This window comes from Cololabis saira, chromosome 17 (assembly GCF_033807715.1).
Source record: "Cololabis saira isolate AMF1-May2022 chromosome 17, fColSai1.1, whole genome shotgun sequence".
In the NCBI taxonomy this organism is placed as follows: Eukaryota; Metazoa; Chordata; class Actinopteri; order Beloniformes; family Belonidae; genus Cololabis; species Cololabis saira.
Genome location: NC_084603.1, coordinates 29978709 through 30005853, shown reverse-complemented (window position 1 = coordinate 30005853; position 27145 = coordinate 29978709). Strand labels below are relative to the sequence as shown.

The 27145-nt window shown below is 42.9% G+C and overlaps 3 protein-coding genes across 8 annotated transcripts in view; 2 read left to right on the top strand and 1 right to left on the bottom strand.

Moving 5' to 3' along the window:
• Positions 1-4591, top strand: part of ehbp1 (EH domain binding protein 1) — a 155631-nt gene extending 151040 nt beyond the window's left edge. For all 6 annotated transcript variants that reach the window (XM_061746070.1, XM_061746068.1, XM_061746069.1 and 3 more), the window contains 2 exons: positions 2966-3080; positions 3538-4591. In XM_061746070.1, coding sequence (XP_061602054.1) covers positions 2966-3080; positions 3538-3628 — 206 coding nt within the window. In that variant the 3' untranslated portion in view covers positions 3629-4591. The remainder of the gene's footprint in view (positions 1-2965; positions 3081-3537) is intronic.
• Positions 4592-8389: 3798 nt separating this feature from the next.
• On the top strand, positions 8390-14810 carry otx1 (orthodenticle homeobox 1). Its single transcript, XM_061744832.1, has 4 exons — positions 8390-8610; positions 10658-10847; positions 11315-11466; positions 12574-14810. The coding sequence occupies exons 2-4, from the start codon at positions 10751-10753 to the stop codon at positions 13318-13320; spliced, it is 996 nt and encodes a 331-aa protein (XP_061600816.1). The 5' UTR covers positions 8390-8610; positions 10658-10750; the 3' UTR covers positions 13321-14810.
• A 7669-nt stretch (positions 14811-22479) lies between these two features.
• The window catches only part of wdpcp (WD repeat containing planar cell polarity effector), an 87679-nt gene continuing 83013 nt past the window's right edge, over positions 22480-27145 (bottom strand). Inside the window, exons 18-19 of the mRNA XM_061745002.1 lie at positions 26023-26054; positions 22480-23180 (exon numbers count right to left, since the gene is read on the bottom strand). Of these exons, the coding sequence (XP_061600986.1) occupies positions 23130-23180; positions 26023-26054 (83 nt within the window). The 3' untranslated portion in view covers positions 22480-23129. The remainder of the gene's footprint in view (positions 23181-26022; positions 26055-27145) is intronic.

Below are 27145 nucleotides of genomic sequence, written 5' to 3'. Positions count from 1 at the left end.
ATTTTAGCTTCATTTTCTAAAGTGTTATATGTCGTGTAATTGTTAATCTGAGGTTTGATTTACCTCATCAAGAGCTGGTGAACACCAGACCACCAGGATATTAGTATTATTATTATAATAAGAGGTAACGGGGGTCTACTTTGCTCCTCTCATGACTGTAAATGTTGCTCCTGAGAATATTTATTAAGTATATTAAAATGGTGAGATATAGTGGAGAAGTAAGTTACATCAGTATTAAGAGAAGCAGATGCAGCTGTGCTCGGCAATAAAGTGCATTATTAATATTTCTAAACCTTTTTTAAATGTTGTCTCATGCATTTTTCTTTTCTTTGATGATTTTTTTCCTTTTTAATGAAGGATTCAGCCATCAAACACTCGTTTTCCTTTTATTAACGTTTCCACGTCTCTTATTTATCAGCCGTCTCGCCTCCTGGTCCACTTTCTTCTCCTCTGGTGACACTTTTTGTCCCTCGATTCCACTTGGACTTGAGCCAAAACCAGCTTTCGGGGGCTTTTGCAGAAGAACAAGAGGCGAGGAGAGACGAGCGCAGACGAGGGACAAGAACCACAAGATGATATTTTATATTTCAGTCCCTGCAGGTGTGACGGGAGAGCGTAGTCTCTCGGCCTCGTCCACTCGTGACATCGTCACGTTGTGGGAAACAGATGGGCAGCTGCAGGTTGGGCGTTTTTTTTGTTTTTTTTTCTCCTGGCTTTGCGGGAGCGAAGGCTTTGCCGTCCTGAATAAATTTAGCTGGGGAGAGCGCGGGCGGCCGGCGAGGGAGGGGTTCATGGGGATTTGAACCCTCCGCATTCTTGTGAGCCTTGTGCAGACTCACATGGTTACCGTGGGTGTGCACGCCGAGCTTCATCTGAGTAGCATGTGAGTCGTACACACTCCTCCAAGTCTAACTCTGTGTGTCTGGGATGGAGGGGGCGGGGCCTGCGGGGGGGGGCGGGGCCTCCCGGTGGCCGCAGGGTGTTTTGTTTGTTCCCGTGTCTCTGGTTACCCAGCCTGCCGCACTCTGGTGTTGCCTGGTCACGTCTCTCATCGTCTCTTTTTATTGTTTACCTTCCTAATGAGGGGGGCGGGACTCTGTGACATGTGATTGACAGCCGTGTGCTTCCCCCTCCCGTCCCCCTCCCCGGATAAACCAAGCCTTTGGCTTCTTGGCCGAGAGGTGCTCCCAAGCAGGAGGAAGGAGTTTTTTTTTTCTTTTGAATACCTACAGTTTTTTTTCCTTTTCCTCTTTTGGTCAAAGGTAGATTGTTCCTGTCTCACAATCATCTAAACCTGATGACTCACCCACTTCTCACTCAACTCCTCCTGACTTCCCAGTGTCCTGAATTACTGTTTACAGAGAAATAAGGAGATAAAATGCCATTCAAAAGCAGGTTTTGAAGTGTTTGTTGACTTACATGAGAGGGAGAAAGTGGGGGAGAGTAAATTTGCTTCTGTGAGAGGGAAATAAAAGAACAACGGTGGCAGAGAGGAACGTCCAGAGCCAAATATTGGGACTGTGTTCATTTCGCTCTGTGGTCGACTTCAAAGGGTCGAGCGCGGCCAATGACGAGAGCGCAGACCTTTCAGGACCGACACACCGAGCCCAGCGTGACACACACGCTCACACACAACCTGACGGCCACAATTTGACTCAATGAAGGGGGGTATTTATTTTTAATAAAGCCGTACTTATTTTGGGACTGACATTTTTCAGCGTTTCCTTTTATTCCCGAATCAATAGCCGGTTAAATATTGATGGAGGCGTGAAGTCGCCACAGAAGTGGCTCACGAATTCTCTCCGGGGCAAAGCCGGGTTTTTTTTTTTTTTTTTTGTCTCCCTAGGATGAAGCGGAGGAGGGTTTGCGACGGGGACATGTTCTCACACTGAGCTGGAGAAGAAGAAAAAGAAAAGCTGGAGACTTCCTGCCTTCCTTAAGCTGTGAGACGGCAGAATAAATCTGCACACGCTCCGTCTGACGCTGAAGTGTCGCTGCTCTTTATCCCGACACATTTCCAGCAGGGCGGATGAGGCGGCTTTTGTAATCATAACAAAGTTGAATCTGTTTCGGCGTTTGTGGGGGTTTTTATTTTTGGCGTGATTGCGTGTTCTCGAATCGCCGTCGTGACGTTTAATGTTCAGCATCTGAGTTTGGCTGGATGTGGAGCCGAGGGCGCCAGGCGGATATTTGAGCTCCAGGGGGAGCGAGAGCTCTCCCGCGGGCAGCCCCCCCCCCCTCCTCCTCCTCGGGGAGGCAGAGGGGATTTGGATCAGGGTCCCACCTGGACCCTGTGGGGCCCCTTCCTGAAAAGTCCCTGGAGGACGGGGCGACCAGCTCACCTGCTTGTTTGTTTGTTTGTTTGGCTCTGAGCTGCTTTCAGGGGTTAATTCACACGTTTCTCTGCAACATCCGGCACCACCAATGCATTTATGCATTTATTTCAACTTAAAACACATGAATTTCCACCAAAGTTTCACGCTTTGACGGTTATTGGATCATTTTAATTTGCTTTTGGATTAGCGGTGACGGGCGGCTCTGCAGAAGCTGCATCTTCCTGTGGGAAAGTGACGCCCGGCGTATCTCCGTGTCCATCATGAAGCTTCATATTAACATGACAATGTGCCTCAAGTGTGTTTGCTCAGGTCACCGCGTCACTGCTGCACACAGACTGACACTGGAGTGTTTACACGTCACGTTTACACACTGCCGCGTACACCGGGCCGCTATAACTGGTAAAAATAACTTTTACCAAACTGTCTCTGCATCTGAAACCAGGAAATCCTTCAGACACGTGACTGGTGGGACTGTGGGAAGATTCAAAGTGTTCAGGGTGGTTGTTCCTCTTCTCCAGCAGTCTTTATTCTTCCTCAGGCGACACAAGTCAAACTTTTAAACTGTTCAGCCGGTGAAACGTCCTCTCTGAGTCACGTCTGAAGGTTTTGTCCCTCTGATGTCGTTGCAGACTGGCAGAAGACCGAGGCGCAGAAGAGACGAGAGCAGCTGCTGCTGGATGAGCTGGTCATACTGGTCAACAAGCGGGACGCGCTGGTCCGGGACCTGGACGCCCAGGAGAAACAGTGAGTTAACCCACAGAACACCTCACAGCTCAACACGGAAACGTGCAACCAGGAAACGCACTTGAGTGGCGCGGAGTCGCCTCGCTCTGGGGTGGGTTTCCTCGCCGCCACCGCCGGCCCGCCAGCCGCCGGTCCTTCCTGAAGTTCCCCCGAAGGCGCGGCGCCTGCGGGCTGTCGGTGGCATCAGGTTGTCGGTGGCATCAGGTTGTCGGTGGCATCAGGTTGTTGCTGCCGCAGCGGCGCGTCTGCAGGGGCGGGATCCCTTCCAGATTGGCGGCGGCGTCCTCCAACAGGGAGCCTGGCGGGTGAAAGGTCAGAGCTCGGCTTCCTGGCACGAGGCCACGCCACAGGTGCCGCGGCAACTGTCACCATGGCAGTGTCACCTGCGTCTGCCCCTCCAACCCAAACCCCCCCCCAACCTTGAAGGCATCTGACCTTTTGACGTCTGCGTCCGCAGGGCCGAGGAGGAGGACGAGCACCTGGAGAGGACGCTGGAGCAGAACAAAGGCAAGATGGCCAAGAAAGAGGAGAAGTGTGTCCTTCAGTGAGCGCCAGGAAACACAACCAACAAATGTAGCCGATAAAAGAAATGTATCGTCGTCATTATTCAGATTTTTATTATATTATTGTTATTATTTGACAGTGGATTTTGAAACATTTTTACTTGTTTTTGAATCCAGACAAGGTTCATGTTCTGGTCAGTTTAACTGCAGAAGCTCCAACTTTGTACTGACTCACTGTCACACTTTGATATTTCTAAATCCTAATTATCCTTTACTTTGCTGAGAATGGTACCTGTAAGTAATATAAATACACTACACGTGACGAGGAACGTGCAAACTTTGAGGCTGGTGTTGGCGCTGCTGCAGCAGCTCTGGCACCAGTCGGTGGGAGGTACAGCACAACTGGTTCATGGGAGGATTTTACCTTTTTTATGTTTAAAGGATGAAGAGTTTCAATTAAAAAAAAAAACAAAACAAACAGTTAATGTCTTTTCAAGCTACTTCATAACTTGACTGTATCTTTTAATCATTTCACTTTTTACTTGTAAATTATCGTAACTTCATTACTGTTCATAAATCTTGCATAAAAAATTTTCCTATTGCATTTTTTTAATGTCTTGGCTTGAAAGCAGTTTACCAAAATAAAAGAGAAAGAAAAGCATATAAAAGACAAAAACACACAGTTGTATATTTCAGTTTCTGCTCTGAACAATAGTTTCCGAAAACCTTTTGTCTGTATGTCAGCAGTCAAACGATTATGTACATTATTTATTTCCGTTTGTGTTTAAGCTGCTTATGAGTGGAATTACCTTCACGTTTCATGTTCATGTTGCTCAACAGCGTTTGGTTTCTATTTATTGTTCTCAGAAGAGGAGACAGATGCTTCCACATACATCTCGTAGTGTTCCACATCTGGTGCAGCTGTCCTCCATGTGTGAACATTTACCTAATTATTTATTCCAGTGTCATAACCCAAGTCTTCAATAATAAAGTCCTTATGATTTCATACTCCACGAGGCCCTGTGTACGTGTTGTTGTTTTTTCCCTCTGAGAATGAACCGGATATTTCAGGCTTGTTTTTTTTTTTTTTTTTTTTTTTAATTGAAGCATTTTGGAGGCACTTTTTGCCTTTTAAATCCAATAGCAGCTTTAAAATGTTTTTATTTTGCATTTCTTTTTAAATGCACTTATACTTCCAGTCTTATTCCTTATTTTATCCGTCTTCTTTTTACTAAATTTTGGAAGTTATTTAAATGCATGCACGACGCTGCAGATAAGTGGCTCCTATCAGTGTCTGAACCGGCGAGCTCTGCGTTTATCGATGCTGATTATTCAGCGCTCTGTTCAATTCCCCTGCGATTTCTGCGTGTTTATATATTAAAATTGGTGTTTTTGTTGGTTTTGTTTTGCCTTTTAAGGCCTGAGCTGAGCAGGTTTCGTCGAGGAAGATTAGAGGAATCACTTTGAACGTAGCAGGTCTTTTATTTCCTCCGCGCGCTCCGGATGGGGTCCGAGTTGGAGAGGCTACGAAACTCATTTTCTATTAATAAAAAAAAAAAAAAAATGAGAGAGATCTCAAACTCTTTCAATAGGCCGTTTTTAAGTTGGGTTAATTTGTTGACGCGCAGCCAGGTGTCGAGCTGAGATGAATTGTGAGAAATGTCCCTATTGTGAAAATAATAATAAAAGAGAGGTTGGACAAATGCGCGCGGGTGAGCCCTCCAGCGCGTCCCCGCGGGCAGCCTCCCGTCCCCGATTGATGCGGCAAAATGGGTTGTGACAGCAGACGTCCTCCCCGGCCTTTCTAATACTTTCACATTAATGTGCGCTTTCAGTTCTTCTCTGCGTGGAACCGACTGTACGCGCGCATTTACGCGCGGTGCGTCCCTAGGCACTTTATTTTAGTCCGTATAAGTGAAGTTCAGCTGCAATCTGGACAATAAAGAGCCGAAACGCTGAAGGAGCGCGTGTGTATTTGTGTAAAACCTTCAGAATATTACAAAGATTTTTTTTCTGATAAAGTTGGATTTAAACTCGCACGAATTGTTTTAAAGAGTTTCCACGTTAGTGGCCGACTTATTACTAAAACTTACTACCAAACTTTTCCTTGTTCCGGTGAGGATGTGGTTTAAAATAGACTCCAGTGACTCCTCTTGTCTCAATTAGTGCACAACGAAAACAGCTCTAGAGCTGAAATTACACAAATAATATTAATACATGAAATATTAGAATATTGCCGTGAATGGCGTTAGAATTAAAACAAAGCAGAATAATAGAAACGGACCCATCTTACCTGAGAAGCATCACTGTTTTTTTTTTTTTTTTTTTTTTTTTTTAAATGTTCCAGTTAAAGCGGGAGTGAAAAACATCTGGGAGTCTCTTTTCTTTTCTTTTCTTTTCTCTTTTCTGTCCAGTGGAAGGAGCGCCGCGCTGCGTAAAGCTTGGCTGTGCGCGGCTGCGCTGCTGCAGCTGCGGTTCCTCCAGCTGAATGGATTATCTCCTGAGCTTTGATGTCTCCTGGCCTCACCTCACAGGTGCTGCTGTCTCCGGCCTCTGCCTTCCCTTCCCCTTCCTTCCCTCCCTCTCGCCGCTGCTGTCCAGAGCAGAGCTGCACCTGAGGGAGCCGCGGCTGCACGACGTACGCGCCGCGACGCTGCATCATCGTTTTAATAAGCGCCGACAACATCCCCGCACATCCCCGCTCCCAATCCTGCCGGCTGGAGGGACGAAACTTTTCCCCCTCCTCTCCTCGCTGCCTAATCCCAGGCTTTACCAGCTCAGCATTAAGAAAATTCAACTGCAATGTGGGATTAGACAAAATACTCTTATTACAAAAGGTTGCTGCAACTTGATAACTTGATACTTGTTCAGGGGTTTATCTCGAGGTCTCACATCGAGACGGGAAAGGAGAAAAAAAAGAGAAATGCAGGGGAAATGTCAGAATACCTCGTCTCTTTTGTGTTGTGAGGGCCATATTTGTCGAATGGCCTTTTTGCATAATTTAACGGCGCTTGTGTGTGTGTGTGTGTGTGTGTGTGTGTGTGTGTGTGTGTGTGTGTGTGTGTGTGTGTGTGTGTGTGTGTGTGTGTGTGTGTGTGTGTGTGTGTGTGTGTGTGTGTGTGTGTGTGTGTGTGTGAGGGTGGATGTGCTTGTGAACAGGAGGGGTGGTGGTATTTGGGTTTTTTTGGCGGCCCTCTTACTGCTCAGACTTCTGATGTGAGAATAAATAAAAGGGAACAAAAAGGTTCCTGAAAGTGTTTGACCTCCTAAATCAGCCCACGTCTCCCTCCAGTCCTCCAATCCCCCAGTCGTCTTACATTCTGCATTTATTTATCTTATTCTGTGCGTAAAAACGCCAAAAGGCCTGATGTGTGTGCGGCGCGGTGCGTTCAGGTGCTCCCTCAAATAACACCAACATCACTGCGGGCCTCCGCGCTCATGTCGAAGTTTCTCCCCCAAACTGCTCTCGTCGATGACTTTTAAGTCCCACCAGCCTCCCCTTTGATACCCCTCCTCCTCCTCCTCCTCACGCACGTAGAAATGTGATTTCCAGCCCAACTCGCGCTCCCAGAGCATCAGCTCCCGCCTCATTTAGCCTACACTTGTGTTTCAAATAGATGCGTAAAGGAAAGCGGGGAGCTGCATCTCGGCGACCCATGGCCTCCTCTAACCGGGGCTCACACGCTGGAAAACAGCTTGTTTTGAGTGTCGGTTTGTTTGAAATAAATAAAATGAAAAAAAGATAAATCAACGTGCTCCGGGATTTCATTCGGTCACTTTCTGGAGCTGATTTTTCTTTTTCCTCCGCAGTGACTCGGAGGTCTTTCCCTATTAAACTTTACGTCAACCATCCTCAAATGTAATTCTAAATGGGGATTAAACATCATTAATATTCATGAGGTGTGTGTGTGTGTGTGTGTGTGTGTGTGTGTGTGTGTGTGTGTGTGTGTGTGTGTGTGTGTGTGTGTGTGTGTGTGTGTGTGTGTGTGTGTGTGTGTGTGTGTTCGGGGAGCGAGAGAGAAAAGAGGGGAGGGTGTATCACAATAAATAATCAGAATGGATATGTTTAACTTCTCTCCGCCTGTTTTTTTTTTATCACTAATCTTCACATGTTTTTGCTTCACAGAGGAATAAACGCAAAATGTGGCAAGAAACTGACAAACCAGACAACTTTACTAGATTTTTTTTTTTCCTATTTGTCTTTTTCCGTTTTTAATTCCTGAAAGAAAAAGGCGCTTTAAGGCACCGTGAATATATTTTTAAAGGCAAAACTTGTAGATTTGAGCCGCTATCAGCGGGACAAATCTGCAGCTTTAGTTTTATTACAACAACAAAATTCCCGCCCAATCCTCTCCCAGCAGCTGTAGTTTTCATGCACATGGTAAAAGCCCAACATCTCCCCGTGAATCCTGCAGCTCCAGCTCTGCCGGCCCCGGGACGCGCAGCGCGGGCCCGCGGTGCGTCTCCAACAGGCCTCGGAGTCGTTTCCATCTTTTCAAAAAGCCCTTCTGCGCTTCTGCTGGTCTCGGGACCGAGAGGGGGAGGAGAGGGAGAGAGGAGGAGAAGAGGAGGAGGAGGAGGAGGACGGGCAGAGGGAGCAGAGGGAGGGTCGGCGGGAGTGGGCGGGGCCTCCTGCGGCCCCGGGCCCGCCCATTGGCCCAGCGCCCCGTCCGTCAGCCCGCCGACGCGCCGCCATTGGCTGTGGGAGGCGGATCCGCAGGTGATCCTCCGCTCATAGAGGCGCGGGGCGGAGAGAAGGTGATCAATCTCCATCCGTCTCCATTAGAAATCACCTTAACAGTCTGACAGACGACGACAGCCCCCTGAAAGCAAATGAGTTTGATTTGTTTGGCTGTAAAAACGGCCGGAGCCGCAGCGAGGACGCGCTGACCTGCCCGTGGTGCTGCCCGGTGCCGCCGCTTGTTGAGACTCTTTGGTTGCCCTGCACACTTCCTGCTGCTGGATAATTTTTTTTACTCGCTTCTTGTGCTCCGTGGGCTCGGAAGGAGAGAAGGAGAAACCCCAAGGTAAAGTTCCTGCACTTCTCTCTCACTCATTTCACGCGTCTTCGTTGCTTTTACGCACTTTCGCGTCTCAAACCTCCAAAAACAGAGACTCAGGTGGAAGCGCAAAAGAAAAGTAAAGTTTCCTGGACGTCTAAAAGGTCTTTCCCTGTGAACATCCGCCTTGATTTTAATTTTCGCCCGTGCACTTTCGTGTGAAATGTCTGCGGAGATATCAATTAATCCGCAGTGTGGAGGACTTGGGCTTGAAAACGAATAAATTGAACTTCCTCCAGGAGTAGATAATTTTCATATTTCTATTCTAATTCCTCCCTGAAAGTTTTTATTGAGAGCAATTGGCCATTAAAGCGTTTGAACCACTTAGTAGATAATTGGAGAGGCGTGTTTTGGTTTTTGTTAATTTATTTTGCTGATAAGAGCCCTTCTGAAACGCTCTCTCCCCGGAGGTCTAATCTATATTCTAATTGAGTTCATTTGCACCGAGATCTCGCCTTTTCACTCCGGCCTGGCAGAGCTGCAAATGCGCTTTCAGGAGCTGCGCATACACGTCGGGTTAGTTGGGGTTTTGGTTCTGCCAGTTAGGAGCTCATTGTTGGAATAACGTCCCTAATTTAATTCTCGCTCTTCACAGTTCAGGGCTGCGAGTTTGGCTCCTTCAGCGACGAGGAGGGACAAATCACATTTTATGAGCAGCTATAACAGATTGTTTATGTGCGTAAATGCGCATGAGTGTTATTTAAGCGCTGCTGAACATTCAGATGGACTTATTTTACCTTTTGAACTGAATCTTTATTCAGAGAATAAAACAGAAAATTAAAAAAATATTAAACAGTATTTTTCTTTAAATAATGCACAGTGATTTTTTTTTTCTTCCAAACCACAAATGATAAATGCGTATTTGTTTTAAATTGTTCCTTTTTGTAGCTTTGAAATAAAAGGTTGGATTTCTTTTGAGATGAATAAATAAAAGGCTCCAGATGCTGCCATTGTTAAAGTAAAATAAAACAGCGCAGCCGAGGCTGGATGTCCGGACAAAACGCTTCCCTGTGTGGATTAAACCGAGCCGCGGATCCGCGGGGATCCCGGTTCTGTCAGGACGGACACAAAGTGCGACGACCCGAAACAAACAGATCCCCGCTACAGAAAGACTTCAGCTGTGATTTTTATAGATTATCAAACCACATTTATAATCCATCTTTTTACGTGTATGTGTGTGTGTGTGTGTGTGTGTGTGTGTGTGTGTGTGTGAGAGAGAGAGAGATAAGGAGAGCAGGCCAATACACACCAAACACACTCTTTTATTCAGAAGTTTGCTTCAACTGGATTAAAAGTCAATAATTAAATAAGACTAAATTTAAAATGTTTTAGTTTTATTTATTGTTTAAAGTATCTCAAGTTTAGATAAATATAAATGTTCTCTTTTATTTTTACACACCTGGGCATGCTCACATTTGCAGCAATGCGCAACTCAAACATTATTTAAATTAGTTATAAGAACATTTAGCTTAAAATAACAAATATTTAGGTTGGAAAAAGAGCGTGCAGATGTAATAATTACTGCAGTCTATTCCTAAGATATAAGGCGCTTATCAGTCAGGTAAATTGTGTAACATTTCTTTAAAACTACAAACGAGTGTAAAGGCCGTTTGGCTGAAGTCAAATTCCCACGTAGTTTTCTTGGTGCCAAACTGTCAGGTTTAAAATAAAAGAACTATTCATAAATGAATAATTGTTCATCTCTCTCCTGATTTTAATTCAGATTTCCAGCAGCCGTCTGCTCTGTTATCTTTTCAAATCCGAGGGGGATATGTGCAACTCTGATATAAAGTCCAGAGTTGACGCATAAATGATCCTGATCTTATTGGGGCCTCCGTGTTTTCTTGACTAACGTGGCATCAATATTAAACCCCAGACCTAATTGCTGTGACATTAACCCAAACTAAGTTTTGATAATTAAACCAGTAACAATTCTGGCCCATTTAAGGCAATCTTTGCGCAAAGCGCAGCTCGCTTGCTGTGGTCCGTGTTAACGTGTCCTCTCTGTGCCCAGTGTGTTGGATCGGTCCGCTGTTCCGTCAAGCTGCAGCATCGGGGGAAACCGAACCGCTGGCCTGAGCTGGGAGGAGCAGTGACCGCCTGTAGCATGATGTCCTACCTCAAACAGCCCCCCTACGGCGTCAACGGCCTGGGGCTGAGCGGCGCTGCCATGGACCTGCTGCACCCCTCGGTGGGCTACCCGGGTACGAGCCCACACACACACACACACACACACACCAATGCATGCACACGCACGTAAATACACATCTTTTAAAGATTAATGCACATGGGAAAGAAGGGCACCTGCACCCAAACAGAAGGTCAAAGTATTACTGTCATTATTGTGATGGGGCCGCGGCGTGCACGTTAACATTTAATAAACAACAACTGAAAGTTTTAGTTTTTTATTTATTTTTTTTAATTTGTCCTTGGTGGGATCAGTTTATTTGGGGCTGAATAGATGTAGGTTTCTGTTTTCGGGTCTCATGGCGCATCGCGGAGCGGAGTGGAGCGCACTTGACCAGAGACAGAGACGCGTCACCGGGGCAGATTCCCGAGTCCAGCGGGTTTAGCTCGCTGTTACCGGCCGTTTGCCCCGGTGTTTGCCCCGGTGTTTCCCCCTGTGTTTGCCCCCGTATTTACCCCCGTGTCTGCTCCGTGTGTCCCGCAGCGACCCCCCGGAAACAGCGGCGGGAGCGGACCACCTTTACGCGCTCGCAGCTCGACGTGCTGGAGGCGTTGTTCGCCAAGACGCGCTACCCGGACATCTTCATGCGGGAGGAGGTGGCGCTGAAGATCAACCTGCCGGAGTCCCGGGTGCAGGTAGGACTCGAACCCCCGACCCTGAGAACAGAGGCTCTGCCGCCACTGGAAACTATACAGGCCACAATGTTATCCAAAGAAAAGCTCAGTTTTTGCCACCTCTTAGCTTTTCACCATAAAAAATTATTTACTACTTCAAGCAGGTATTTATTTCAAAGGTTGTTTTTGTATTAATATTTTTTAATTTAGGCTCAGAAATGTATTTCCATATTGTTTAAATAAATACTTAGATGTTATATATTCAAGCATGTTCATAATCAGGTGGTTTCATGAAGGCTAAATGTATATTTTAAAGGCTTCATATTTAAAAAGAAGCAATGATTAAACAATTTGAGGCAAACTGAGGGTCTTCCCTGGACTAGTTTAGTTTAATTGGCTGAATAAGTGTTTAAGATAAGATGAATAATAAAATCCGCTGGTTTGTTTTAGTTACTGGGAAAATAACTGGAACCACAGTCAAAGCAGTAGGTGGATTGTAGCATTCAAATCCTGTGGTGACTTTATAAAATCTCCTTTTTTAGTTTGTGTTTAGCTCAGTTTGGTAAAATCGACCTTCTTCCTTTGCACTTTATTTCATTTAAAAGATTAAACTGCATGTTACGTTTGATTGAATGGTCTTTTTTATAGTTGGATAGCCTATGATTGATCTGAGGTTTGTAATTGAATTTGAATGATGGGATCAATGAAAGAGGAGAAGATGGTTTCCTCCGCAAACATTTCAGTGTGCAGCAACATTTGCTTAAAAGATATAAAAGGGGATCCCTAGGAAGGCCTCGGTCACAGTTTGAGTTATTTCCAGAGTGTGTGTGCGTGAAACAAAGTGCTCTACACGATCCTACCCTCTCAGTGCTCTAGAGTTACCCTACTGTGTGGTGAAACCCAATAGCCTGTTATCTTAGAGCCGTCTACCAGGTATGAAATGAGACTCCTGGCTGATCCAAGCCAAGGGGCCGGGGTGGAAATGAACCTTGATGGATAATAACCCTCAATTTTCCTCCATAATGTACTCTCAGCATGGCCTGGGAGCTTCTCTTATTTATTTATTTCCCCCTGAAACGCTGTGGCGGTGGCTGGTTTGTGACTCGCGCCTGCTGTGTGTGCTTGCAGGTGTGGTTCAAGAACCGGAGGGCCAAGTGTCGCCAGCAGCAGCAGAGCGGCAGCAGCGCCAAGGCCCGGCCGCCCAAGAAGAAGTCGTCCCCGGCCCGGGAGAGCACGGGCTCGGAGAGCAGCGGCCAGTTCACGCCTCCGGCCGTCTCCAGCACCGGCTCGTCCTCGTCCTCCTCGTCCAACAACAACCACGCGGGCGCCGCGGCCCTGAGCAGCACCTCTACCTCCATCAGCACCGTGTCCTCCATCTGGAGCCCGGCCATCTCCCCCGGAAACGCCCCGGCCGCCGCCGTGGCCCCGCTGCCCGAGCCGGGCCCGCCGTCCAACGCCTCGTGCATGCAGCGCTCCATGTCGGGCCCGGCGGCCGCCGCCACCTCCTACCCCATGTCCTACAACCAGACGGCGGGCTACGGCCAGGGCTACCCCGGGCCCTCCAGCTCCTACTTCAGCAGCGTGGACTGCGGCTCCTACCTGGCCCCCATGCACTCCCACCACCACCCCCACCAGCTCAGCCCCATGACGGCCTCGTCCATGTCGGGACACCCGCACCACCACATCAGCCAGTCGTCGGGCCACCACCACCACCACCACCACCAGGCCTACGGCGGCTCCGGCCTGGCCTTCAACTCCTCCGACTGCCTGGATTACAAAGAGCAGACTGCAGCCTCCTCGTGGAAGCTCAACTTTAACGCCACAGACTGCTTGGACTACAAAGACCAGGCCTCCTGGAGGTTTCAAGTCTTGTGATCGGCCTTTTTTTTTTTTTTTTTTTCCTTTTTCTTTCTTTCTCTTTTTTTTTTTTTGCCCCTTCCCTCCCCTCCCGGCTTGCCTGCTCCTTGTTCTTTTATTTTGCTTGTTTTTAAAGATGAAAAGAGTTTATGAACCATAACACGATAGCAGCAGGAATCCACAGCAGACTGCCCCCCTACCTCCCCACCCTCACCCCTCCTTCATCCTACTTGTCTTAAATAATGAAAAATAAATTATAACAAAAAGAAAAAAAAATCAAAAAATGAATCTTCGTCCCGTGAAGCATCAGGAGCCGTTTCCACACATAAGAGGGGCTTTATAAGACGGCCCCTGCTTGGAGGAGCTCAACAAAAACTGATTTTTATTTTATTTTTTTTTCCAGAAATGACAAAAACTAATTTCAAGCAAACTCCTTCGACCACCAGCTCTCTGGATGGGAGGAATATTTTTCCCTCTGGTGCACCGACAGGAGCTGCATGCCTGCAGTGCCCTTTTTACCTCCAACCCAATCGAGTCCTGTACAGTTTTTATTTCTGAAATTTGTTATTTTAGGATGACAGAGATTTTTAGTCAGCTGCGTCGAGGAGCTGAAAGATGTAAATATATATTTGGGTCAGTTACAGTGACCATGTTTAGTTGGTGTTTTTTGCAAAATTTGAAATTGTTTATTACCATTTTTGGGAGAGGAAAAAAAAAAGAGACTGTGTATGTAAATCTTTTCAAATATTCCAAAGAGAACAAATTGGCCATAAAGTTCACATGAAAACAAAAAAAAAAAACACATTATTTTACTCAGAAAAAAAAATGTTTGGGCTATTTTGAGATGTCTTGGAAAAGTTTAAAATATAGATGCAGAGTGGTTGTTCTGGGCGTCTGTCCAGGATCCAGCTATTATTCTAGTCTCTTTCCAACCAAACCTCCTGTCTTGGGCATTGTCGTGATTATGGACATGTTTGAAACGCAGCACTTGGCTCGATCTTGAAGTCAACGCATTTAAAAAAGAAAAAAAAATTCTTTGGAGAGGAAATTGTGGATTTATAGCTCCAAAATGACAGTGAGATGTTGAATGTATCTTTAAGGCGACCACCATTACATACATGTTCATCCAATAAAGACCCTTAAGTCAAATTTATTTTCCACCGTGGACTCTGTCTTGACAGGGACTCGAGCTCTCATTTATTTTATTCCTTTTTTATTTTTTATTGTATGTACCATACCAAATTACAAACCCAAGCTTTTTTTTCTCTTATTTGAACTAGTCACACTTTTATTTAGAAGCTTGTTAATGTTGTTTTACTCTAATTATAGCAGGGTAAATGCAAATTAGCCCATAATTAAAACAAGCGGTGAGCGCATGTAGGCCTTCATTTCCATTTTAGAGCGCAGCCGTCTAATCCTCTCTGTCTCTGCATTAAACTGGAATATGCGCTTCTCCTCTTGCTTTAGGGAGGTAAAGTGTTTATATATATATATATATATATATATATATATATATATATATATATATATGGAGACTGCAGCGTTAAATGTATTGAGCCGGGAGTCATTTGATCGAGCCGTAATTGAATGCAGCGCTGTAATGGCGTGATAATTACTCCTGCGCCCTGAGTTGGTTTCTCCAAAATAACCTGCAGGAATTTCACCGCCTCTGATGCGGTAATTACGTAGGTGGGGCCAGGTTAGGGGGTCAGATGTAAGTGTGTGTCTGTGTGAGTGTTTAATGCGTTTGTGCCTGCGAGCATGAACGCATTATGAAAGCGAGGGGAAGTTCAGGGGGGAGAAAAAAAAATAGGAAAACAAAAATCGCGCCAGTTTTTCATGTGATTTTTGTTTTTTTGGACGAGCGTGCGCGAGGCGGCACCGAGAGCAGATGAGGGAAATAAAAGCTGAAGATTTATACCAATTTCTGCCCCTGATGCATGTTCCCTACCTATTTGTGAGCAATATCTTTTTTCTTAATTAGGAGCTTTCTTTCTTTTTTTTTTCTTTTTAACTTTCAGCTTCAACTTTCTGTCACCCAGTAGCTTGAGAGGCCCATTTAATCAATTCAATGCTCTCATGTGCTGACTAGTATCATGTTTAATCAACTTGTGAATAAAAATGTCCAAATAGACTCTTGAAACTTCTTTTATGTCCCACTAAACGCCCCAAACGCCCCGATACTCCTAAAACTGGAGGAAACGAGTCAAATCTGCAGATTCAACTTTAAAAATAAGAGGAAAGTTTGATCGTGGTTCAGCTTTATTAACCACTATTGAGGTAAAGCTTAAAATAGTTTTAGAAATGCATTTCTTTAAAGTCGGGAATTTGTTTCATTTAGCCTACTAATTTATTTACTTAGAGGTTGTAGGGTTTTGCTGCGGGCAAAATATAAAATCTGGGGGGGGGAAAAAAATCACTTTTCTTTTTTTTTTTTTAAACCTCATAATTTATTCTTCTGCTTCTGAAAATCTCTTAAAACCCGTCAAATTAACGGTCACAACTTGGATTGTGTTAATTGTAAAGGGGGAGGATGTAAAAGCCAATCCCCTCACGGTGATCAATACGTGTCGTCCCTGCGTGCAGTTTCAGCTGCAGCAGCTCCGTGTTGTCCTTCTGTTTATGTAAATGAATTCCCGCAGCAGCTGAATAAATATCGGCCGAATAGGACATTAAACATGTTTGCGCCAAGACGCGCAAACAGCGCAGCGAGTGTCCGCCGACAGCGGCGGATCTGGTCGGATTTGCATCAAACAAACATTTGCGGCCAATCTTTTGGCTTGTTTGAGGAGTCGGTGAGAGACTGAGCCACAGGTCCGTCAGCTGCAGCAGCAGAGAGGGTTTCTGCAGGATGCACGGACGAACAGTCCAAATATATATGGATAATTAAAACTGCAAAGTAGAGAAAGTCGAGGTAAAGGAAATAATCCTGGGTATTGGACAAAGGGATCAATGAGATGATGCGGCCTTCAAGCATTATATATTCCTGCAACTGTATTTTAATTCTCTTCACTGAGTGGTGGGAGGAAAGCGGCGCAGAAATGAGACGCAAGAGCAGACGGAATAGTTTACAGCTGCAAAATTATACAAATATCACAATGTCTGAGATTAAGTGCGCAAATTTAGATAATTTTATCTTCATCACTCTCCTTTTTTTTACATCAAGTAAACATTTGTCTCCGAACTTACTCCGTGAAGAAATCCTCAGGATATTTCCTTAATTCACCTTCTTTGATCAGCAGAGTTTTGGGATTCAGTTTAATATAAACGTGGGCATAAAATTAAGATGATTCCCTAATCTTCATTGAACAGATTTCATATTTTATTTGATGATGAGCATGAAAAAAACACAAAAGTCAAATTTAAAGTCATTTTAATTTTAAGAGAGAAAAAAACTATTATCAGATGATCACATGACAGTAAATAATTATGTTTAGTTTAAACATAAATGCTGTTTTCTTCAGATTATAATGCTGTCGTAGTCAGTTTACTAATTCTGATTTGTGTCCTCTGAACTTTAAATATCTGACACAAATGTAAACATCACATATTAGAAAAAAAACACCCCTTTATGTGTATACTATTAAAAAAAATAATGCATCTGAAAATGTGCAAGATTTAAAAAAAATAAAATGACAAAAGCACAAAATCCTGCAACTCCTCTGACATGACATTGCATTTGTCTCAGATATCTGACGTTGTCATTAAAAGGCTGAGAACAAAAGCAGAAAAGCCAATTATGTTGATAGCAAAGTGTCTCCAAACGTGACCTGATCTGAACTGTAACGAGGTTCGGAGAAGCAGCCAGAACAAAACCCCCCCAGAAAGGTTAATGAGCGACGCAGCTGATCACATCAATATGTTTCACTTCTGCTTACAAATATTATGTAAACAGGGTAAAAACTGTTCTGCTGCTGGGCTTTTAGGACACATACTTTTTTAAAGCAACTAATATTCAGGATTTTACAAGTTAATGAGCCTCTAAAATGTTGCTGAAAATATTTTCAAACCAAATAAGCTCAATGAGTGAAAAACAAAATCTTAAAAACTCCCTGTGGCTGAATCCACGGAGACGTGGAAAGTTATTTGAACCAGCTGCGTTTCAACCCGAGCTGAGGGTCTAATACCTTCAATCTCTGTTCAATAACACGATCGATTGCATCGCGTCACCTGCCGCCAGCCGTTTGACCTCTTGGCCCGCGGGCTGCTCCGGTGAAGGGGCATAAATGTGGGTGGACTGGAAACTGTTGACTTTTTGTTCACACTTTGTCCAGGAAATGAACTGGAACGGCGCTGGACTGTTTTTGCATGAGTGCTCGTGATTTGTATCTCGGGGAGAGAGATAAAGACGGAAACCGGAACGATCCTCCAGCGTTGGGCTCACGGGCCTCGATGAGTCAGGCCGAGTGCGAGACACAGAGAGACTCGAAAGACCGGGCCGATGCGGTGATAGCAGCCTGCATGGAGGGATTGTTTTCTTCAATTTCTATGCAGGACCAGAAAAAGCAAACACGGCGCTGATCTGTCATTGGCCGTCTGCAGCCGCTAGGCCTTGGCATCCTGGTATGTTCATGGGCTGGGATGAGCAGCGAGAGGCTGATACAGGGGAGGGATTATATTTACCTGCGAGGTTAATCCAGGGTCAACTGTACAGCGACGTGGGTGTAGCCGGGCCACCGTCTCAGGTTTCCCTGCTTTGTCAGGCGAGGCTTCAGTTTCCTCACTTTTCCTCCTGCATCTCGGTTTGTCGACCGAGTCTGAGCTCACGAAACTGGAACCTGCAGATTTTTTTTGTTCTCGGTCTATTCTGTGATTTGGAGGTGTTCAGTGAAGCCACTGACAGTCCCTGGAGTCAGTCATCCAGAGTGGAGTGTGATGAGTGTGGACACACCTACGGCAGCGTGGTGGACATTCCTCGCAGGGTTTTGATGCCGTGTGCATTTGAGAAGATGACACAACGAGTGCAGACCGTCTGGCCGTCGCACAGTTTAGCAGCTCCTTTTCTTCGGATGGGTGGAATTACAGGAGTGCACCATTTACCTGATCCACATTTGTGCTGGCAGATTTATTCACCCCCGCCCCCGCCGCCCTGACGTCTGGCAGACCGGTCACTTCGTTGGCCAGAACTTGCAGCTGATTAGCCGTTTCCAAATGGTACATCTTCTGCAGCTTGTGCTCCCAACACGCCACATAGAGGAACTCGGTCTGGATTAGTCCAGTGGACTTCAGCAAAAACTCCCTCAATGTTCACGGCCAAACGTCGCTGTCAAATCACCATGGTAACCAAGAAAATGAGGGAGATGCTTGACGCAGAGTAAAGGAGTCTTTAAACATTCATCTTCACCCAAACTGAAATGTCTTCCTAAACATAAGAAAGATTTAGAGCCTAAATGTCACAAGACAACTAAAAAGTTAGCAATAGATATAGAATAAAAAAGGAAAAAGAAAGTTTTCTGTGGTAAAGAAGTACAAGATACCATCCTTGACATAAGTTAAAAGGATTGGATGAACAAAACTGATCTAGAAACATCACCAATGTTTATCATCATATGAAACATGACGTAAATGCCACCGGAATCCATCTAATAGTTTCCAAAATGTCAACTTCATAGTGGGGCTATAAGGTGGTCATTCAAAAGAAGAAAACCCCGGCACACTGCGCTTGTAAAAGGTATTGATCGTTTTGTGGTCTTCTTGGACAATCCCCAAAACTACTATTCCAAAACAATTATTTTAAGTGCTCATATTGTCATACATATTTATATTTATATATTTACTTATCTGCAATGTAATTATGATCACATTAATTCAGACTGGAGGCTCAAAAAACAAGATAAAGATATGTTGTAATATTACAATATGCAAAATATCAGTTTCCGGGTGCTGAGAGCAATTCCTTTTAGTTTTTTGTAACGTTGCTTCTTTATGACATAATAGAGGAGTTTCCCTCTATGGTCGTGTTCATGAATCATTCAGCTTCAACAGTCCTGGTGGATCTTCTAGTGCTTCTTAAAGCATTCTGCTCTTGTTCCCCAGATGTCTCTCTAGAAATGTGTCTTTGGTTGTGAGACGTTTACAGAGGACAGTTTTATGAACCAGGCCCAGTTACGGCCCTGCAGAGACTGAAGCTGAGAGTCGCTGCTGCTCAACGGCTTAAAAGATCCTCAGTTTGAGCCACAAGTGGTAAGTAAGTCAGCTCGGTTAGCAACTATGTGCATTTGCAATATTCTCATGCGTTCATCTTATGCTGGGGAAGAGGAAGGAGAAAAAATATTTGCAATGCACCTTACACAAAAAGTGATCATTTATCAATTTCATTGATTATCATGGGATGACGGCCTGGATTTTAGCAACTATGGAGTCAAACTAAGTTTGGCATAAACATGATTAATGTCTATTTCCTGCCTGCTGACGTTTTCTGAACTGGTATTTTAGTGGACCTCCTACATCACCCATCACACCGGTTTACACGGGCGTATACACCTGTCACACCTATTAGCAATAATAATGATTATTAATATGATTAATGAATTAATAGGGACATACAGAGAAAAATAATGGAGGAAATATCATCTCCATTGTTTAAAAATACCAGGAAATGAGCAGATTTACTAAACGGAGATGTCCAGCTATAATTTTGTCAGCGTTTGTCAGCAGGAAAAATGATAAAAGGACTGCATGTTTATGAACCATTAACCACGCCCACTGAAAAGCCTCCAGGAAATCAACCAATCAGAAAGCCCTGAGCTGTTTTCAACAATAATTAGAGGCTTTTGGAGTGATGCTGGGTGCAAAGCTACTCTAGAGGTACCAGAGATTCAAATTAAATGACTAAAAAGGAGCGTAATACGGCCACATTGAACAATGAGCCAAAAGCCCTGGTGGTGTTTTACTTTTCCAAACATGTCCATATGGACACAAGTATTGGATTAACTCGTCTTAACTAAAAACACAAAAACGAATTAATCTTGTATATTGATGAATAGTGCCACTGCATGCTAACGGGTGGGAATTAAATCATAAATGACTTTAGCAACTGAAATTCCTAAATGATTAAATAAAAACTTGCAGAGCATTTATTTAACAGTAGGTTTTTCCAGCAGGGAAGACTGTTCTGAGGTCAGTAGTCGAACTTCTTCCTTCCTTCCTTGATGCCTCTGATAGGAAGAAGACAAGACCGGACTGGCGGCAGCAGCTTTCTGTGGTTTCCACGGAGCAACTTCACTTCTGATTGACCTGTTCTGACGACATCCTCGCTGCAGCATTTCCCGCATTGTAAATCCGTTAAGTCAGTGAAGAGGGATGGATTAAAAAAGGTATTTTGGGGTGTATTATCTCATCTGGAAAGGATGCTGCAGACCCTCGTCCCAACTTGTCTTCTCCCTGCAGCCCCTCCAGACCTGTGAGAGCTTAATGAAGGCTTGTTGGCCTGCAGGCTTCAGCGTTTCCCAGCGAGGCGCTCGTCTCCACATGACAACTGATCGCTGTCTGATGCTCGGGCCACATTTCCTTTTCCATTTAGTTTGCTCCTCATTGACAAATTTCCCTTTGTACGCAAAGGCAGGGGGCAGCAAGTGGGAGAGGGATCTAAAATCACACCCCGTTTGTAACCTTTAATAATAAAAACCAGAGAGATAATTGCAGTTGTTTGCTTCTGCCAAGAAATAAAAACAAATCCATCTCACACGTTTTGCTGGCATGAACCATTTTTTTATGATTGATTCAAAGTTTCCCAGAGACATCTGAAGAAGGAGCTACGTCACATGGGTAGGCTTGCGCAACAAAGTCATTCAGAGACAAAAATGAACAGGCTGATAGCGTGTGCTCCCTGTCTGAATAGCCCTCTGGGCATGTTTACGCAACATTTAACTCACAGCAATCAGTTGATGTGAATCTGATGCATCAAATTAATTTAGTAATGACAAATGAAAGTAGTTCACAAGTTCCCAGTTTTCCAGAAACATAAGAGGACATAAACACTACATCAACAAAGTAAGGGTGTTTTATGTTGGAGGCTTCAGATGCAACAAACACGTTTTTCTTGATGAACGAGTGTGATCCTTAATGAAGGTGCAACTCATTCAGTGAATTAAATAGAGAGAATATTGTGGTTCTCTTGATTCCCCCTCTTTCCTAGGGAATTAGATTCTTCCAAAAACATCCCATTCGTTAGTGAATGTGTCTGTTTGATGCCTGAAATGGTCCTGGCGTATCTGTTTATGTTTTAGGGATTTGACTTGAGCAGATCAGAAACACGTCTACAAACCCACCCAGCTCCCTCCCTCCCTCCCCGGGGCAGACGGCACCAGTCCAATCAGGGCCATCATTAGATGTGATAAGGCCTATGCAGAAACTCCACACAGCTGTAACACAGGAGAAAAAGAAGAAGAGGGATAAAAAAAAAGCAAAAAAGGGGCTGATAACCTGGATAATAGCAATTGCTGGAGGCTTGACTCATTTCCAAAATGTTAACAAGGCCGTTTCACAGCTCCAGCACTCCGTGCAGGATGTTAATACCACTAATAAGCCTATCTCTGCAAGTCATCTCGGATGGCAAAGATTTGAGGCGGGGTTTAACAATAAAGCTGCTGGCTATGTTTTAAATGAAGCATTTGTGATTTCACAAAGCAAACATAATTGCTTAAAGGGGAACTGAGGGGAGCATTGAGTCTCGTACTTTGTTTTTATTCTGAAATTTCATTTGTGCTGTGAGATTTCACTGTTTTCATGTCAAAAAGGCAACTGTCCAGGGCATCAGGGAGCTGGGAGGAACCCGTGTTCGCCTTTTAAGCAATTTTGCAGCTTTTCTTTGAGCTGTCAAGTCAAACAATCGGGAGATAATGCAGACTTGGTTTGTAAATTATAAACGTGTCAAGAGATGCACTAAAGGCAACGACAGATGCCACTTATCTGGAGCTGTCTCTGCAGTGTGACTGTATCATCAGAGGGGAAATATAACATTTTGATGTTTACATAAGAGAAGTATTAGTATCAGTCAGAAATGTAATTCCTTTCACCCATCCCTCTCGCAGGGGATTGACTGCCCGAAAAACATACAATGATTTTTTTTTTTAAAGCTATCAAAACAACAACAACAACAAAAAAAGGAGCAGAAAAGCATCCTCGCTGATCTTCTGTCCATTTCCAGCATTGCTTCTTGTATATTTTTTGGTGGAAATCCTCTTAGAATGCAAAGTAAATAGATTACGATACAGTGAGGGATTAGGGCTCGTGCGGCGCTGTCAGATTAGTCGGTGAGCGCAGCGCGTCGACAGCTCTGACATGACTATGGCTGCTGTTCAGGAAAGGGGCTCTGCGCGATGCTTTAAAGTCGCTGGTTGGCTCCTGTTCATGAATAAAACTGCGGCCGTAATCTCGGCCAACACACACATGTACGCAGCACGAACACACATGCAGAGAGAGCCTGCAACACCCAATATCAGTGTGGTGATATATTTATTTTTTCAGGGTGATTAATGGCAGATTTATATTGCTGTAATGCTTTTAATGGCAGAATCCGGTGTAATAGTTTCTTTTCAGGATCATTTGTTTCATACTACATTCAAATAACTGAATTATTGTTCAATAATTTCTCGGGCAGCTATCAGAGGTCTAAAGAATAAAGGCGTTTAAATTATATTCACACTGTTTTACATCTGTGGGTGGTCACAATGAGATTTCTAGATCTGTCAAGAGATTATACAGTATTCTTGGGAAGTTATCAGTTGGGATGTGATGAAAGTGAGAATGGAGGCTGCTATTAGTGAGACGCTGTGTTTCTCCAGTCTCCCATTGGGATTAATAAAATCTTATGATGGTTATATTTGTTAAACCATTCCTAAATGAACCACATGGAGCATCCCTGGGTCTTCATCATCCTGAGGATAAACAAACAAAAACATTACCATTCATAAACTCCAATAAAACATGAATGCAAAACAAACACGTCGGGTTTCAGCTGCTGATTATAGTTTTGAGTTCCTTGGAAACTTGATACCAAGAAACATTTGATATTTTCTGGACATCTTTCCTTATTCATTAATAATCACTGAGTTTAATTAGTTAAGTTTGGCAAAGTATAAAAAAAAAATCCAAAGGGATGTTTGTAACTAACTTGTTTTGTTTTTTATCAACAGTTGAAACATAAGAAAATATTTAAGTATTGTTTATGACAGAAAAAACAATCTTCAAATCATCTCTTTTGGGAAGCTGGAATGTTTCTAAAAGGAGGGTACAGTGTTTAAAATGTAAAAATCAGACTACAATAACCTGTAAATGACATTTGTCTTCATCAAAGTCAGCAAAGGCAACATGTCAAATGTTGAAATAAAATATTTTGGGACAGGAATGACCAAAAAAGACTTTGAAACAGGATACAGTACCGTGATGGGGCTGTATCCTACTATGGTACTACCGTTCCTCACAGAATATTTTTCAGAGGTCTTCGTAGTTTCAGCAAGACAAACGTTATTCTAGATTTATCACGTCAGCGATAAAAGAAGCAGAATCTCTGGCCTCTCGTATTCCTCACTACACCTCCGGTATTCACCTCTGGATTTTATTGGTTCTTATTAAGGTTCAGATTAAGAGCACGTGAACAAAAAAAGGTTCTCGTGCCTTGACATGCTGAATGTTACTGACAGAACTGATTGGAAAGTAACTGCTTTTGCAGCTGGAGGATAAATTGATATTAACACGTGTGCCTGAACCTAACAGCTTGTTATACGGGATGTTACATTAAAAAAAGAAAATAGATATAGAATTTAATAATAAAAGAATTTCTGTGCCAAAATAGAACAAGATAATATCGTCATCATAAGCCAGAGAATTGTATGACCAAACTTATCTAAAACTTCACCAACCTTAATTTTATCTTCATAGGAAACACTTTTAGTCAAAATATCTAGTAGTTTTCTAAAAATGACGACTTTATGGTGGCACCAGAGATGAGATCTTCAAAGCAAGTATCTGTCCATCCAGCCATCTCTTGCACACGGTCTCAAAACAAAGAAAACACCTGCACACTACTCCTGCTCTGCAGCTAAACTACTGTTTTGATCCTCTTGGACAAGCATCAAGACTACTGTGAAGGGAACAGCTCTTTTAAGTGGCCATATTGAGATTTTCTGAGTTTTCTGACTTATCTACAGTGTTATTATGATGTATACTGCAGATAAAGTCCAGGTTTTAAATTTGCCTCCCTGCAGGCCAGACCTACCCACTGAAAGTCCTGGACGCTTTATGAATTTAAAAAATAAGATAATAAAATCTTTAAACAGCATTTTTGAAATGCAGCAAATGTGCACGTTGGTTGTCGTACAACTAATAGAGAGCTGTTAAAAAAAAGAGGTGATGCAACACAGAATATGATGGCAAATATGCACTTGCACCATCTCTTTGGAAAGACATTATCATATTCAGAGGGCATATAAATATACATATATATATATATATATATATATATATATATATATATATATATATATATATATATATATATATATATATATATATATACATATACATATACATATACATATATATATATATATATATATATATATATATATATATATATATATACATATACATATACATATATACATATATATATATATATATATATATATATATATATATATATATATATATATATATTTGATCAGATGTATGGTATGTATGTAAAGTACAGACCAGACTTTTCATCCAAATAAATAGGGAAGTGTGTCCAAACTTTTGGTCTGTATTGTATGTATATATGTATGTATTTGGAGTATATGTTCATATATCCAGCATTTACATTGGCAGTATTATTATAGTTGTTAATTTTAGCCAAGAGAGAATAAATTGCTATTTAAGTCTTTAATTAGACTCAAAAATGTATTTCCTGTGACAAAAAAGGGCTGTTTGTGCAGAAACAACATACACAAAAGGAGAAGCATTCAGGGCTTCTGCTTTTAACACTATTTTGTCTTATCTACATGAATACTGATCAATTTCTATGGCAGCAGAGACCATAAACTTTCCTCCTTTTGCATTTATTGGTAACAAACCTTTTCAGCTGACAATGAAGCAGCGAACAGGAAGGACATCCCTGTACAAAGAGTCCTTTTTACACACATTTTGCTAAAATACAAAGTAATTACCTTGAATGATCTGTTGGGACCTTATCCAAACTATCACTCAAAACTGCTCCTATTCACATAATTAATAAAAGTCTACCCCTCACTACCGTCTAGTATTGCACCGAGGGCTGATTTAACGCTCATTATAGCATCGCTGTAACTGTGTTTAGTTTCTTTTTTCTTTTTAAACATTCGGCCAAAATTAGAAGATATTAGCACATTTTAACTAACTTTAACCTACATTAACTAACAGCAAGCATTATAAACTTTGGAAATATAAGCCTTTGTGTGTATGTAAATGTATGTTATAGACTTTGGCCTTAGGACAGAAAAGCTGCATTTACATAAAACTTACAACTGAGTTTTGCCAACAAGTAAAACAATGAATGTATCCTGTGCTAAACAGTGTATACAAATACACACCCCACTGTGTTACGCCATGTTATGAATAATTAATCATAGTTTTGTGACTATTTGCTTTGCTTTTCTGCTCTTATCCAGGCTAGGAGCTACTGTACTGTTGCAAACTTTTATTTCTACTTTCTGTCACTTCTGTTATAAATGACTGAGTTCATCTGATCCAGAGTCGACTTACGTTTCCTCTATCTGTGTTGCCTCTCCCACCACCTGCAGAACAAAATGAAACGACAGAGTGACGGTCCCGCTAACCAGCTGTGACACTTTAACATTCAAACATTAGGCATGCACAATCAGACATTAGAGCCCTGCAGCTCATAAACACGCAGCCGAATGCCTGAGCAGGTAATGTGCACCCTCGGTAGGTCGGACACGTTGCTTTCCCTGGGCTTTAACGAATGTAAACTGCTGTCACTCCTGGCGATCTCGCTAGCTCTGAGCTCTACGTTAATAAGGTTATGATTGACATTAAAACCCCGGCATGCCTTAAACAGATATTCAAGACGCTGATGCAAATTCCCCTCTATAGCCTACAGTCGGGATTATTAAATGACAGAGTGATTTGGTGTCGAGACAATTGTTAATCACACAAAAAATTGAATTTTTAAAATGGAAAAAGCAGGATTGAGATGAAGGGGAAGCCAGGTAGAAAAAGAAGATGGGAGCTAATGGGAGCTTTCCTAAAGCTTTCCTAAATGACCAACTGGTCATCTCAGACGGAGAGAGAGGAAGAGCGAACACAATCAAGATACATTAGAGCATTAAACTGTCTAAATGGTGTCTGGAAATTGTTTCGGGGCTTAAATTACTGTATAGCCCTGAAATGTGAACTTTATTAGCTTTAATTTACTACAAAGAGCTTTCAATCGGTTGTGTTGTAGGTAGTTTGTGTGCATAATGGAGTCTGAGGTTCATCAAAGTGGAGAAAAGACAAAATAACTGATTCTGTAATTGGATGAACTGATAAATTCTCGGTTCTGGAAAAAAACAACAACCAGTCAAAAGGATGAAACCAGTAGTTTGTTTTACATATTTATAGTTGGTCTGTTTCAACAACAGAATCATATTTGTATGTCTCCTTTTAATAGTGAAACCCTGCATAACAAGTTTATCTTCTGATATTTTAATTGTTTTTAAAGTTTTCACCACTCAGTTTTGGTATAAAGACATAAACAAATAATAAACAAAGTTTCACATGTTCTAAATATTAGAGCCACTCAGTAATCACCATAATAATCGCTGCTAACTCACCTTCTTCTGATTCTTAAACATAATAGTTAATGTTCAACATCATCCATCCA

What these genes read in the sequence shown, in the direction of transcription:
- otx1 (XM_061744832.1), top strand. Translation starts at nt 10,751, where the DNA reads ATGATGTCCTACCTCAAACAGCCCCCCTACGGCGTCAACGGCCTGGGG. An exon ending in CCCCTCGGTGGGCTACCCGG is followed by an intron (nt 10,848 to 11,314) that starts GTACGAGCCCAC and finishes TGTGTCCCGCAG; the next exon opens with CGACCCCCCGGAAACAGCGG. An exon ending in TGCCGGAGTCCCGGGTGCAG is followed by an intron (nt 11,467 to 12,573) that starts GTAGGACTCGAA and finishes GTGTGCTTGCAG; the next exon opens with GTGTGGTTCAAGAACCGGAG.